Source organism: Tetrahymena thermophila (genome assembly GCF_000189635.1).
Source record: "Tetrahymena thermophila SB210 genomic scaffold scf_8254529, whole genome shotgun sequence".
Taxonomy (NCBI): domain Eukaryota; phylum Ciliophora; class Oligohymenophorea; order Hymenostomatida; family Tetrahymenidae; genus Tetrahymena; species Tetrahymena thermophila.
Window position 1 is genome coordinate 86,139 of NW_002476303.1, and position 14,972 is coordinate 101,110.

The window sequence follows — 14,972 nt, forward strand, 5'->3', positions numbered from 1 at the left end:
CTAGTTCTAATCTTTTTTCTGTATTAAATAGACACTTTTAAAAAATCAAATTTATAGTAGTTTCTTCATTACACTTCTCAAAGACAAATCCAAAAGATTCAATCAGTTATGAGTTTATTGTGTTTTACCAAAAATAACAAGACTCACTAAAATCTAAACATAGCTCATCCAACTAATGAGCTATCTGGGAAAATTTTTGTAAGCAACCTATCATATTATTTGTTTCCTTTTTTAAATTTTGTTTAAAATTTAAATGTAAAGTTCTCAAATTCTTTAAATTGTTAACTTTTAGTAAACTCACATCACATACTCTAACATCTAATTCTAATTCAACAAGCTAATTTAGATTAGAATGGCTTGATAAATAATCAATTGCATCAGATAAAATTAGACTTAATTTTTCTAATTTTTTTAGTTTTTGGATATCAAGATTTTCATTTTTTAGGCTTAATGCTTTTAAATATAAAGTTCTTAAGTTTTGTAATTTTTCAATAGATATTAAAGAGTTTTTGCTCTATAAATACCTATTTTAGTCAATATCAAGATATAATTTTTGCAGAGAGCTGTTTGTTATCCGCAATTCATCAACTATTGTTTAAATTTATAGTCTAGAATCTAAGCTAGTTGATATTTTTACTTCTTCTATTCTTTAAGCTAATTTAAAAGCATTAAATTAGATTGATGATGTCAGCTCGCTTAAGAATAAATGTTTAATGTAATCTAATTTCCTATTAATTTTAATATCTGTCTGATCCTCTTTAACACCAAACAACAAACAGAGCTTTTCTAAATTTTCTCTTTTATAGTTGATTGCGTCAATGAGCTAGTTAAATATAAGACAAGATAATTCTTTTTTTGAACCAACAGTCAACTGTTTAAGATATTGAAGGTCTTTTATAAGCTAAAATAGAATATCGTCTACATTTAGTAAACAATCAAAATTTTGAAAAGTAAATACTTATATCATTTCTAATCCAAAATAATTCTGTATATGATTCATTGCAAATTTTAAATTATTCCTGATCTTATCATAAAAGTTTTCTAATAAATTTGATTTATCTACTAAGTATCCATCTCCATAACCTAAACTAATTTCTATTTCAAATAAATCTTCTTTATTTCTAAAAAAGGATTCTAATGTTCTCTATATAATAACCGATAAATCTGATTAAAGATCTAAAACAATCCTAATATTGCCTTACTTACACATATACATTTTATAACTTAAATTATTCATTTTTTCACTAATTTAGAAATATGTTTTTGTGTTTCCTAAATTAATTTTTTAATTCCTTTTTTATTACTTTTTAGAAATTAAAATCAGATTATGAAATATATTGATTATGAAAATTCAATATCTTTGAAATATGAGATTCTTGATTAATTCTGATAAAGTTAAATTTTTAATCACCATTTTATGCTTCAAAAGATTGTGGGGAGGTTGGTGAAAATTAATGAGGAATTATGGCATATTCTTCTTTTTAAAACGAAATTATATTGGGTCCCTTTTATTATTTATAACTTTTTTTATAAAAATGTATAGGTCCCTCCTTTCTGTGACCCCAAATTATTGATTTAGAAAAATAACTATTAATATATAAATAGATACATTTTTGTAAATTAATTAATTAATTAACTAATTAATCAAAAATACAAATCTAAATAGAGTAATTTAGGATGTAAGTAAATATGTTCAATTAAGTAGTTATTAAATGTACTGATAGTTAAAACTTAAATCAATGTATCAGTACAATAGCTTGTTATTAAATTTGTGTAGTTTTCGATTATATGCTGAGTAGCTTTGTATTCTATTGGCAAATGATACTCATATTTAGTTTTAAGATTTAAGTATATGATATTATTATTATTATTTTTCATAAATTCAAACAGTTCTACAAGATCTTTTTTATTAAAGCTACAAATTAATTTAATTTCAATTACATACCCCTTAAGTTCAAATAAGTCTTGATATGATTTTTTGTTCTCGGAATAATTTGAATACATTTTAGTAAACTTTAAATTTAAATTCTGAGTGAATGCTTCTTTTATTTACTTAGGTTAAATTGTTTCTAAAAATCTGTCTATTTATATTTCCTCAGATTAAATTGTTTGAATGTGCTTGAATTTTTTTGAGTTTTTTATTAAATATATCATGTAGAAGTGTTTTGGTAGATTAATAAAAACTACCTCTTAAGGAAGGATATTGATAAACATTTCAGATAATTATTTTGTTTCATATAGAGGAAATGATGAGAGAGAAAAATTTTTAAAGTTTGAAAAGAAAGAATTTTTGTTTTCTAGAATAGATTTATTGTCTTATAAATATTTCTAATCAAAATTGACAATTTTATTTCTTAGCTCTTAGCATTAAGAAAAAATAGATAAAAAATAATGAAATTTGCAGCCTAAAGTTGAAGAAGATATTTCATTATCAAGACATAATTCATCATAAATGCACACACCATTAAGAGAAAATTTTTTATAATTCTTTATTTTCATCATCTAATGAGCTAGTTCAAATCTTTTTTCTGTATTAAATAGACATTTTTAATTATTCAAATTTATAGTAGTTTCTTCATTACACTTCTCAAAGACGAATCCAATAGATTCAATCAGTTATGTGTTCATTGTATTTTACCAAAAATAACTAGACTCACTAAAATCTAAACTTAGCTCATCAAGTTAATGAGCTATCTGTGAAAATTTTTGTAAGCAACTTATCATATTATTTGTTTCCTTTTTTAAATTTTGCTTAAAATTTAAATGTAAAGTTCTCAAATTCTTTAAATTGTTAACTTTTAGTAAACTCACATCACATGCTCTAACATCTAATTCTAATTCAACAAGCTAATTTAGATTAGAATGGCTTGATAAATAATCAATTGCATCAGAGAAAATTAGACTTAGTTTTTCTAATTTTTTTAGTTTTTGAATATCAAGAATTTCATTTTTTAGGCTTAATGCTTTTAAATATAAAGTTCTTAAGTTTTGTAATTTTTCAATAGATATTAAAGAATTTTTGCTCTATAAATAATACCTATTTTAGTCAATATCAAGATATAATTTTTGCAGAGAGCTATTTGTTATCAGCAATTGATCAACTATTGTTTCAATTTATAGTCTAGAATCAACGCTAGTTAATATTTTTACTTCTTCTATTCTTTAAGCTAATTTAAAAGCATTAAGTTAGATTGCTGATGTCAGCTCGCTTAAGAATAAATGTTTAATGTAATCTAATTTTCTATTAATTGTAATATCATTCTGATCCTCTTTAACGCCAAACAGCAAACCGAGCTTTTCTAAGCTTTGTCTTTTAAAGTTGATAGCGTCAATGAGTTAGCTAAATATAAGACAGGATAGTTCTTTTCTTGAGCCAACAATCAACTCTTTAAGATATTACATGTCTTTTATAAGCTAAAATAGAATATCGTCTACATTTAGCAAACAATCAAAATTTTGAAAAGTAAATACTTATATCATTTCTAATCCAAAATAATTCTGTACATGATTCATTGAAGATTTTAAATTATCCCTGATCTTATCATAAAACTTTTCTAATAAATTTGATTTATTTACTAACTATCCACTTCCATAACCTAATTTAACTTCTACTTCAAATAAGTCTTTTTTATTTCTAAAAAAGGATCCTAATGTTTTCTATAAAGCCAAAAAATCTGCTTTCTAAAGATCAATAGCAACACTTTCGCTTTTATTTTACTTATATATAAAAATTTAATAACTTAAATTATTCATTTTCTCACTTATTTAGAAATATGTTTTTGCTTTTCCTAAATTAATATTTTTTTTAGTTTATACTACTTTATAGAAATTTGAGAAATGAAAATCAGCTTATGAAAAATATTGAATATCCAAATTGAATATCTTAGAAATATCTAATTCTTTGATTAATTCTGATAAAGTTAAATTTTTGTTTTGAAATTTTTTTTTGGCGCAAATAAAAATGTCTAAAAAACTAAAACCACAAATTTACAAAAAAAAAATTTTGAAAAAATAATTATCTATTTTTATAAAGAATTAAATAACTAAAAAAATTAACATAAAATATGAAAATTTTAATTACTAATTTTAATAACATTTACAATTTAAATGTATTTATTTAATATTATTTAAAAAGCTATAATAAAACTTTATTAAGTAAATATTATTTAAAAATTTAAATATTTTTCAATAGAATTCTTCTAAAAAAATTATAAAAGCATAATAAAATTAAATTTTTATAATTTCAATGAATCAGTTTAAGAAAGTTTTTAATGTGGTTTGATAGTTTATTAGGAGAAATAGTGATACACTTTCAGATATTTAGCTTTCTTATTATTGATAATTAAGTATTCATGAAAGAAAAAATTTAAAAAGCTTTTGAATAATAGAATAATTATGGTTTTTAAATAGAGAATAGTTTTCATTTATATAATTACTATTACAATCTATTATTTTATTTATTTGCTTTCAGCAAAATTAAGAAATAATTTATTCTGTAAAATATCATAATCAATATATTTAATTGGTATGCTATTAAAATAATTAAAGTATAATTTTTTTTAATATTATTGAATTAGAATTAGAAAAATATAATTAAAATTATATATAAATAATATACTATCAATCCTCATTAATTAAATGTCAAAGATGTTAAAGGTTAATTTTTTTGTATAAAAAAATTAACTCTTTAGATGCAAATTGCTAGTAAGGCAAACAAATTCCTAGCCTTTATTTGAAAAATTAGGATATTTTTTCTTCTACTTAACTTTTATTCTAAGGTATATTTATAATTAATTAATTAAATTTACATAAATTGTTTTTCAATATTTTTGAGAAAAAAAATAGATGATACAATAGAAAAAATATTTCTACAGTCTAGAAGAAGTAATTAATTATTTATTTATTTTTACTATTATTTAATTTTTTTTTATTAATAAAAAAAGTTTGAAAACTCTTTGCTTTAATCTCATTCAATTATCAATATTGATCTTGAGTAAATTAAATTCATTATTATTAATCTTTATTTTTCTTGTTATTTACATTTTTCAAATAAATATTCAATTTATTTTTTAATTTCAACTTTTACTACGATTAGTAATTAATTTCTTACTATAATCATTTTTTTCATTCTAACTACTTAATTAAATATAATTTGCTCAATATTTAAAAAGTTACCATTAAATTGATGATGAACGTGCATCATGCTTAGGTTTTGCTTTAGCAAAATGCACTAATCTCTTAAATTTGACACTTGAAATCTAGTAAAAATATTCTATTCATTATAAATTTAGTTTATTAATTTATTATATTTTAACTTGGTTTATTTTGCTTTCTTATTCTGTTTGGTTGAGTTCTATTTTTAATCAAATTAATTCCTTTTTTAATTTTTTAACTTTTGCTTTGATTATTTAATCATTTATTTCTTTCTATTTAGTTTTTTTCTTCATTTTTTCATTTCAACTTAATAATTATTTAATAATGTATATTTAAAAAGTGAAAATTTCATAGGTGATGAAGGTATATCAGCTTTAGGTTCTGGTTTAGCACACTGCACTAATCTCACGAATTTGACCATTAATCTCTTGTAAAAAAACAGTTTATATTTTCTGAATTATGTTGTTTTTTAATATAAAAATAAACGGATTTAAAACAATAAAACTCATTTAACATACTTTATAGCTTTTTTGTTTTATCATTTTTTAATTTTTAACCTCTATTTCGATTTTTAATTATTACATATTTTTTCTTTAACTAACTTTAGTTAATAATATTTTTCTCTTCATATATTTGAAAAGTGAAAATTAAATTGGTGCTGGTGTATCAAACTTAAGTTTTGCTTTAGCAAACTGCACTAATCTCTCAAGTTTGACACTTGATCTTGGGTAAAAATTGCTTAGGATTGTGATATTTATTGATATAAAAATGAGTTTAAAACAATAAAACTTTTTTATTTATTTATTAATTTTTTTTTTATTGAATTTTCTTTCATTCTGCTTTTATTTTTTCTTTCTTTCTTTCTTTCTTTGTTAATTTAACTCTTTTTTCATTATTTCAATTTTTGCTTATCTTAGTAATCACATTCTTATTATTAAATATTTTTATTTTCTAGCTATCTATTTAATTATGTTTTCTTCAACTTTTAAGGTGTGGTAAAATTGGCGATAAAGGTGCATCAGGTTTAGGTCATGGTTTAGCAAATTGCAATAATCTCTCGAATTTGACTCTCAATATTAGGTAAAAATAGATAGTTTATTTGTTTTGGATTTTGATATATTTAAATATAAATATTTAATTAAAATGCAATAAAACTCTTTCATATTTTTTCTTTATTTTTGGCTCCAATTAACTAATCATTATTTAAATATTTTTTCAAAAGTAAGAATTAAATTCAAGTTGAAGGTATATCAGGCTTAGGTTATGGTTTAGAAAAGCTCACTAAACTTTCAAATTTGATACTCAATGTTAGGTAAAATTAGTTTGTTTATTTTAGATTATGGTATTATTCAATATAAGAATTAATTAAAAAAAAAATAATTTATTTAATTTATTAGTTTTTATTTACTTTTTTACTACTGTAGTTAATATCTTTCTTTCTTAATTTATATAATTTTTTACTTTTTAACTTTTTTTAAATTATTAATTAATTAAATTATTTCTTAATTTTTTCTTTAAAGTAAATAACTAATTAACTAATAAATAATTTATTTTTTCTTAAATATTTGAAAAGCGAAAATTAAATTGGCGATGAAGGTACATAAGGATTAAGTACTGGTTTAGCAAATTGCACTAATCTCTTAAATTTTATGCTTAATCTCTCGTAAAAATAAGCTATTTTTTTTGGATTTTAAAGTTTTTTAATTTAAAAATAAATTAAAAACTATAAACCTATTTTTTTTCTTACTTAATTTAACAGATTATTTCATCTTCAGCTTTTGCCTTAACTTTTAATTAATTCATTTCTTATTATCTCATGTGTTTTCTTCTAACTAATTAATTAATATTTTCTTGAATATTTAAAAAGTAAAAATTAAATTGGTACCAAAGGAGCATCAAATTTAGGTTCTGCTTTAGCAAACTGTATTAATCTCTCCAATTTTAAACTTGATATTAGGTAAAGCAGTTTATTTATTTATTTTTGATTATGATATTTTCAACTTTTACTTTGATTATTAATTAATTCATTTGGTATTATTCATATTTTTTTTTTTCCTTCTAATTATCTAATTGATTGTATTTTATTTAATATTTAAGGGGTGGTATAATTGGTGATTAAGGTATATCAGACTTAGGTGCTGGCTTAATAAGCTGCAATAATCTCTCAAATTTGGTACTTGATGTTGGGTAAAAATAAATAGTTGCTTTGGATTTTAATATTTTTTAATACAAAAACGAATATAAAACAATAATATACTTTTAATTTATTTATTAGCTTTTTATATATTTTATATTGCTTTTTTATTTCGATTGTGTTTTTCTCCTTTCATAATTTAATTGATTTATTTTTTAATTTCAACTTTTGTTTTGATTATTGATTTATTTATTAATTCAATTCTTATTATTTCTTATTTTTTTCCTTCTAAATAACTAACTAACTAATTAACAAACTTACTAATTATTTCATTAATTATTATATTTTCTTTAAAATTTAAATAGTTACAATTAAATTGGTGATATAGGTGTATCATGCTTAGGTATTGCTATATCAAAGTGCACTAATCTTATAACTTTAACACTCTTTATTTAGTAAAAATAATTTATTAGCTTTGTTTAGTATTTTTTAATAAAAAAATTAAAATATTGTTTTTAAATTAATCTTCATTCTAATTAATTCCCATTTTTAATTAATACTAATCTATATATATATATATATAAATAGTGGAAACATATTTGATGAATCACAAGAAAGGAAAATAAAGAATAATTTTATTAAATCTAAAAAATTAGTCCTATTTTATATTGATTTATGATGATGATAATAAATAGATAATGAAAAATGATGAATAAATTTAAAAATATTCTAAATTAATTTACTGTATATCAGAGTATTTATATAGTATACAACATAAATTTAATTATATTATTTAGTTATTAATTTTTTTAATTAATATCTTCAATATTTCAATTAGATCTTTCTTTGTTTGATTTATTTTTAATTTTATATTTTAGGTTAAATTATTGTATTACAAAATATTTTAAAATAAATCATATTATATTTATTATTCAAATATTCTTACATTTTATTAAAATTTTTACACCATTTATTTATTATCATTAGAAATATATTTTAAAAATAACTAGTCTTATTGATTTAAGACACTTACTCTTTACTTTCAATTATTCTGATTGATTCATTTAGTTAAAACTATTAATGTAAGGTAATAATAATTTCTAATCAAAATTAAAAGAATAAAATGTTGATATCAAAATTAATATTTTATATACAAGCAGAATAAAAGAAAATAATAAATCTAATAAAAAGCTAATAAATAAGCAAATTAATAAAGTTTAAGACATAAATAAGCCCTACAAAATAAACTGGGAAAGGTTCCCTTAATTAATGAGAAGTTAAAGTATATCTATTTTTTATGTGTTTTAGTTCTAATGCCCTTCTTCTCATTTTAAAAAATTATTTTAATTCTTTAAATTTGATATATCTTAGTAGAAACGATTTTATTGATTTTCTTAATCTTATTGTTTAAATAAATTGACCTTATTTTATATCTGCTTTATTAAAAATGCAAATGTTTTTAATAAATAGCATTCTTCCAAATAAATTGTAAAAGAAAAATTAAATTCAATTTTAATTTTAATTTATTAATTTATATGTAAAAGTGAAGATCAAAAATAAAAACAAACATGAAAAATAAGTAATAAATAGATTTAAAAATTGCAAATTAAAATAATTAACTAACTTATCAATCAATAATATAAATCTAAATAGAGCAATTTTGGATTTAAGTTAATAAATTCAATAAAATGGTTATTAAATGCACTGATAGTTAAAACTTAAATTTGCACATTATTTGAGTAATTTGTTATTAAATGTGTATATTTATCTATAGATTGTTTTCCCTCTAGGAAATCATCATAGGAAATTTGATAATCATAAGCGTGTTCAAGATTTAAGTATATAATATTCTTTTAATTTAAAATCAGATCAAAAAGTTCAGTGATATCTTTTTAACTAAAACTAGAATTTATTTTGATTTCAATGATGTAATTTTAAAGTTCAAATAATTTTTAATATTAATTTTCGTATGAATAATGTGTAAATATATGAGTAAATTTTAAATACAAATTTTGATTGAAAGCTTCTTTTAGCGAACTGATTTAAGTATCATACCTATCTATTTCAGTTTCTTCAAATTATATTTGTTTTAATTACTTGAAATTCTTTGAATTCTTTATTAAGCGCTTTAAAGAGAATTGTTTAGATAGTTTGATAAAAGTTACTTCTTCAGGAAGGATTTATATAAAATTTTCCGATGTTTTATCTACATATCTATAATATGGCATTTATGAAATAGAAAATTTTTTAAATTTTGAAAAAAAAGATTTTAGATTTTTCAGGAGAGAGTAATTTTCATTTAAATAATTCCAATCAAAATCTACTACTTTCTTTTCTGTTAGGTTTTGACATAAAGAAGATAATGATAAATAGTAAGGAAATTTATTCTATAAGACATAACTAGAAATTTCATTTTCATGTTATAATTCTTAGTAAATGCATACATCATTAAGAGTAAAATCTTGATAGTTTTTGACTTTCATAAAAGCTTAAGCTAATTCAAATCTTTTTGCTGTATTAAATGAACAGTTTCTATTAATAAAACTCACTTTAGTCTCTTCATTACACTTTTCAAATATTAATCCAATTGATTCTATTAATATTTAGTTCATTATATTTATTTTGAAGAAACTTGATTCACTAAAATCTAATTTTAGTTCATCCAATTAATGAGCTATTTAACAAAACTTTTCTATGCAGCTTATTGTATTTTTTGTTTCTTTTTGTGAAATTTATTTGACTACAATGTGTAAATTTCTCAAATTCTTTAAATTGCTAACTTTTAATTTGCTTGCATCACACATTCCTACAACTATTTCTAATTCTTAGATTTGATTAAGATTAGAATGATTTGATAAATAATCAATTGCATCAGAGAAAATTAGACTTAACTTTTCTAATTTCTTAAGCTTCTGAATATCTAAATTTTAGTTTTTAAGATTAACTGTTTCTATATGTAAGCTTCTCAAATTCTGTAATTTTTCAATTGGTTTTAAACAGTTTTTGGTCAACAAATGGTTATTTATTTCTAAAGCAAGATGCAATTTTTATAAAGAATTTTTTGTTACATGTAATCCATCAACTATTGCCTCAATTGATAAGCGAGAATTATAGCTATTAGAAATTTCTATTTCTTCAATACTTTTTGCAATTTTAAAAACATTCAATTATACCTTTGAAGTTAAATAGGATAGAGATAAATGTTTAATAGAAGATAATTTATTAGGAATGTGAGTCTCTGTTATATCATCTTTCACGCTAAATTTTAAATTTAGTTTTTCTAGCCTTTCCCTGTTGAAACATATTGATTCAAGTAGTTAGTTAAATAAAACACTAGATAAATCTTTTCTTGAGCTAATACTTAATTCTTCCAAGTACTATTGGTCTCTAATCAGCTAAAATAAAATGTCTTCTATGTTAAACAAGCAATCAAGATTCATGAATGTAAAAACTGAAATCCTCTATAGCCCAAAGGAATCCTTAACGTAATTCATAACAAACATCAGATTTTATCTAATCCTATCGTAAGAATCATCTAATAGTGTGGATTTATCTACTAATTATCCAACTCCAGAACCTAAAGTAACTTCTACTTCAAATTATTCTTCAGTATTGCTAAAGAAATGATTAAAGGCTGTTATTTTGTCATTTAAATCTAATGCACGAAGATCAAATACAAAACCAAACTTTTTCTATTATGTGTAAAAATAAATTTAATATCTATAGTTATTCATTTTCTAAGTTTATCTATCTATTTACAACAAATCTTTAGATTAGTTTTTGATGCAAATTTGTTTAGATATTTAAGTAAAACCAAACCTTATAGAAGTATCAAATATAATTCTTTTATAAAATTGTATTTTTAAGTTCTGATAAATTCGAATTTCAATTGAAAAAATAAGCCCGCGGATTAAATTTTATGATACATTTAAATAATCATCGTTTTTTAAGCATAATAAAAAATTAAAAAACAGCAATTTATATTTTAAAAATGTGTAAAAGTTTAATGTTAATGAGCAGTTAAAATAAGTTGTTTAAATATATTTAATACTATAATTTTTCAATATTTTATTTTAAGTTTAAATTTTTACTTCATTTATATTAGATATTATTAAAAAATTTAAATTTTAAAATAAAAAAATTCTTCTAAATAATGAAAGAAAAATTATATTAAAAGTCTTAATTTTTAAATTATTAATCGATATTTTATTGTAAAGGTTAAATACAAAAATAAACATGAAAAGTCAGTAATAAAAAGATTTATAAATTGCAAATTAATATAATTAGCTTACTTATTCATCAATAATATAAATCTAAATATAGTAATTTTGGATTTAAGCTTATAAATTCAATAATATGGTTATTAAACGCACTGATAGTAAGAACTTAAATTAACACATTATTTGAGTAATTTGTAATTAAATGCGTATATTATTCCATAGATTGCTTTCCCTCTAGGAAATCATCATATGAAATATGGTAATCATATTTATATTCAAGATTTAAGTATATGATATTCTTTTTACTTAAAATCAGATCAAATAGTTCAGAGATATCTTTTTAGTGAAAATTAAAATATATTTTAATTTCAATCACATAGTCTTCAACATTAAATAATTTTTGATATTGTTCTTTGTTATATTAATAATTTGTATAGATGTTAGTAAATTTTAATTGTAAATTTTGATGGAATACTTATTTTAACTAACTCATTTCAGTATCTAAACTATACCTATTTATTTAAGTTTTCTAAAATTCTATTTTTTATAATTACTTTAAATACTTTGAATTCTTTATTAAGCACTCTAAAGGAAAATATTAAGATAATTTGATAAAAGTTACTTCTTCAGGAAGGATTTTCATAAATTATTCAGATATTTCTTCTAATTCCGTTTCATGAAGTGTTGATGAAAAAGAAAATTTTTTAAATTTTGAAAAAAAAGATTTCAGATTTTTAAGGACAGAGTAATTATCTTTTATATAATTAGAATCAAAATTTACTACTTTATTTCTTTAATTTTTACATAAAGAAGAAATAGATAAATAGTAAGGAAATTTATTCTATAAAATATCACACGAAATTACATTTTCATGCTGTAATTCTTCATAAAGGCATAAATTATTAAGAGTAAAATCTTGATAGTTTTTAATTTTCATAAACGCTTAAGCTAATTCAAATCTTTTTGCTGTATTAAATTAACAGTTTCTATTAATAAATTTCAATATAGTCTCTTCATTACACTTTTCAAATATTTATCCAATTGATTCTATTAATGATTAGTTCATTATGCTTACCTTGAAGAAACTTGATTCACTAAAATTTAATTTAAACTCATCCAATTAATGAGCTATTTAACAAAATTTTTCTAAGCAGCTTATTGTATTTTTTGTTTCCTTTTAAAATGCTTGTTTGACTTATATATGTAAATTTCTCAAATTCTTTAAATTATTAACTTTTAATTTGCTTGCATCACACATTCCTACAACTATTTCTAATTCTTAGATTTGATTAAGATTAGAATGATTTGATAAGTAATCGATTGCATCAGAGAAAATTAGACTTAACTTTTCTAATTTCTTTAGCTTCTGAATATCTAAATTTTCGTTTTTTAGATTAACTGTTTGTATGAATAAGCTTCTCAAATTCTGCAATTTTTCAATTTGTTTTAAACAGTTTTTGCTCGACAAATGGTTATTTATTTCTAAAGCAAGATGCAATTTTTGTAAAGAATTTTTTGTTACATGTAATCCATCAACTATTGTCTCAGTTGATAAACGAGAACTATAGCTATTAGAAATATCTATTTCTTCAATGCTTTTTGCAATTTTAAAAACATTCGATTAAACCTTTGAAGATAAATTGGAAAGAGATAAATGCTTGATAGAAGATAATTGACTAGGAATTTAAATCTCTGTTAGATCATCTTTCACACTAAATACTAAATTTAGTTTTTCTAATGTTTCCCTGTTGAAACTTATTGATTCAAGTAATGAGTTAAATAAAAGACTAGATAATTCTTTTCTTGAGCTAATACTTAATTCTTTCAATTACTATTAGTCTCTGATAAGTTGAAATAAAATGTCTTCTATATTTAGCAAGCAATCCAGATTTTAGAACTTGAAAACTGAAACCATTTATAACCCAAAGGAATTCTTAACGTAATTCATAACAAATGAGAGATTATACCTAATCCTATCGTAAGAATCATCTAAAAAAGTAGATTTATCTACTAATTATCCAATTCCAGAACCTAAAATAACTTCTACTTCAAATTATTCTTCAGTATTGCTAAAGAAATGATTAAAGTCTGCTATTTTGTCATTTAAATCTAATGCACGAAGATCAAATGCAAAATTATGCCCATCCTAAAGCTTGTAAAAATAAATTTGATATGTATAATTATTCATTTTCTTAGTTTCTTTACAAAAAATTTTAGATTTGTTTTTGTTGCAATTTTGTTTAGAAATTTATGTAAACAAAGCATAAACCATTTAGAAGTATTAACACTCCAGCAATAATTCTTTTATAAAATTGTATTTCTAAATTCTGATAAATTTGAATTATAATTGAAAAAATAGGTGAGTTGTGCGAGAGTTAAATTATATGATACATTTATAAATATTCATCATTTCTTAAACATAAAAAAAAGAAATTTATAATTTAAATAAAATAAAAAGTTTAGAAAAAAATATTTTAATTTAGTGTTTGTTAATTAATTATAGTTAAAAAAAATTGTTTAAATATATTTTAACACTTTAAGTTTTCAATATTTTATGTTAATTTTTTAACTCTTTTATTTTAAATAATAAAATTAATATCTTCTAATTTTAGAAGAATATTTTTTTATTACTGTAAAGTTTGCTAAAGGTGAGATGACATACAGTAAAACCTCATTAAGGAAAACGAATTGGTTATAAAAAAAATCCCAAAAATTTAGGTATTTTTTAAAATGTTAGGTAATAATATAAATCACCATTAATTAAGTAGGACCTACAGCTTTTTATATTTAGTAAATGATAATCATCAAACTAAGTAAGCTAATAAATTAATTAAAATATATTATAATAAAATTAGCTCATTTTTTTTAGGTGTGTAATTATAAGTTTATTCGCCATTTAGATGAAAGGTTCTATGTACGTACTCTTTATATATTTATTTTTAGTTGTAATCAAAAAAAAATTTTTTTATTCATATTTAAGTAAAAAAGTTATTTAGTGTTATTACTGCCCTTCCTTGAACTATCCTAGAACCATTTTTAATTTTGAAAAAAAAATTAATTTTATAAAGAATCTTTATTAATAGCAATACTAGAAGTTCGTTTAAAATGCTCGAAATAGTTAATTTATTTAGTGATTGCAGAAAATATTACATTTAATTATTCAAAATAAAAATGAAATGTTATTAATAACAAGAATATTTTTATAATATTTGCATAAAATAAATTTTATAACTTATTTAAAATTATTTTCATATTTAAAGTCAAAATATTTTATTGACCAAATAAAAATTGAAAAAAATCTATTTTTATTAAATTTTGATTGATCAAAATTTTACATTATTATTTATAAATAAGCATTTTTCAAAATTATAAGTTTTTTATGTTACTTTTCTTTTGCAAATTAATAATTTTGTTAGTTAAATTAAAGAAGATAAAAAGTCCTTAAGATCAAATTAATTAATTAA

The 14,972-nt window shown here is 20.5% G+C and overlaps 4 protein-coding genes across 4 annotated transcripts; 1 reads left to right on the top strand and 3 right to left on the bottom strand. All coding sequences in view use genetic code 6, as the record gives it.

Annotated features, from left to right (window-relative positions):
- Positions 1–164: 164 nt before the first annotated feature.
- On the bottom strand, positions 165–1,210 carry TTHERM_001054349 (hypothetical protein; the record flags this gene model as incomplete). The annotated part of the gene is made up of 2 exons (XM_012799033.1): positions 165–226; positions 298–1,210. The coding sequence occupies 2 exons, from the start codon at positions 1,208–1,210 to the stop codon at positions 165–167; spliced, it is 975 nt and encodes a 324-aa protein (XP_012654487.1).
- Positions 1,211–1,644: 434 nt separating this feature from the next.
- On the bottom strand, positions 1,645–3,753 carry TTHERM_01054350 (hypothetical protein; the record flags this gene model as incomplete). The annotated part of the gene is made up of 1 exon (XM_001030613.2): positions 1,645–3,753. The coding sequence occupies one exon, from the start codon at positions 3,751–3,753 to the stop codon at positions 1,645–1,647; it is 2,109 nt and encodes a 702-aa protein (XP_001030613.2).
- Positions 3,754–4,845: 1,092 nt separating this feature from the next.
- TTHERM_001054359 (cyclic nucleotide-binding domain protein) lies at positions 4,846–7,967 on the top strand (the record flags this gene model as incomplete). Its single annotated transcript, XM_012799034.1, has 12 exons — positions 4,846–4,884; positions 4,944–4,993; positions 5,172–5,261; positions 5,495–5,584; positions 5,796–5,882; positions 6,145–6,234; positions 6,377–6,466; positions 6,728–6,817; positions 7,022–7,111; positions 7,252–7,341; positions 7,654–7,743; positions 7,877–7,967. The coding sequence occupies 12 exons, from the start codon at positions 4,846–4,848 to the stop codon at positions 7,965–7,967; spliced, it is 987 nt and encodes a 328-aa protein (XP_012654488.1).
- Positions 7,968–8,919: 952 nt separating this feature from the next.
- On the bottom strand, positions 8,920–13,696 carry TTHERM_01054360 (hypothetical protein; the record flags this gene model as incomplete). The annotated part of the gene is made up of 3 exons (XM_001030614.2): positions 8,920–10,980; positions 12,374–12,474; positions 12,529–13,696. 3 exons carry the CDS (start codon positions 13,694–13,696, stop codon positions 8,920–8,922), a joined length of 3,330 nt encoding a protein of 1,109 aa, XP_001030614.2.
- Positions 13,697–14,972: the final 1,276 nt, after the last annotated feature.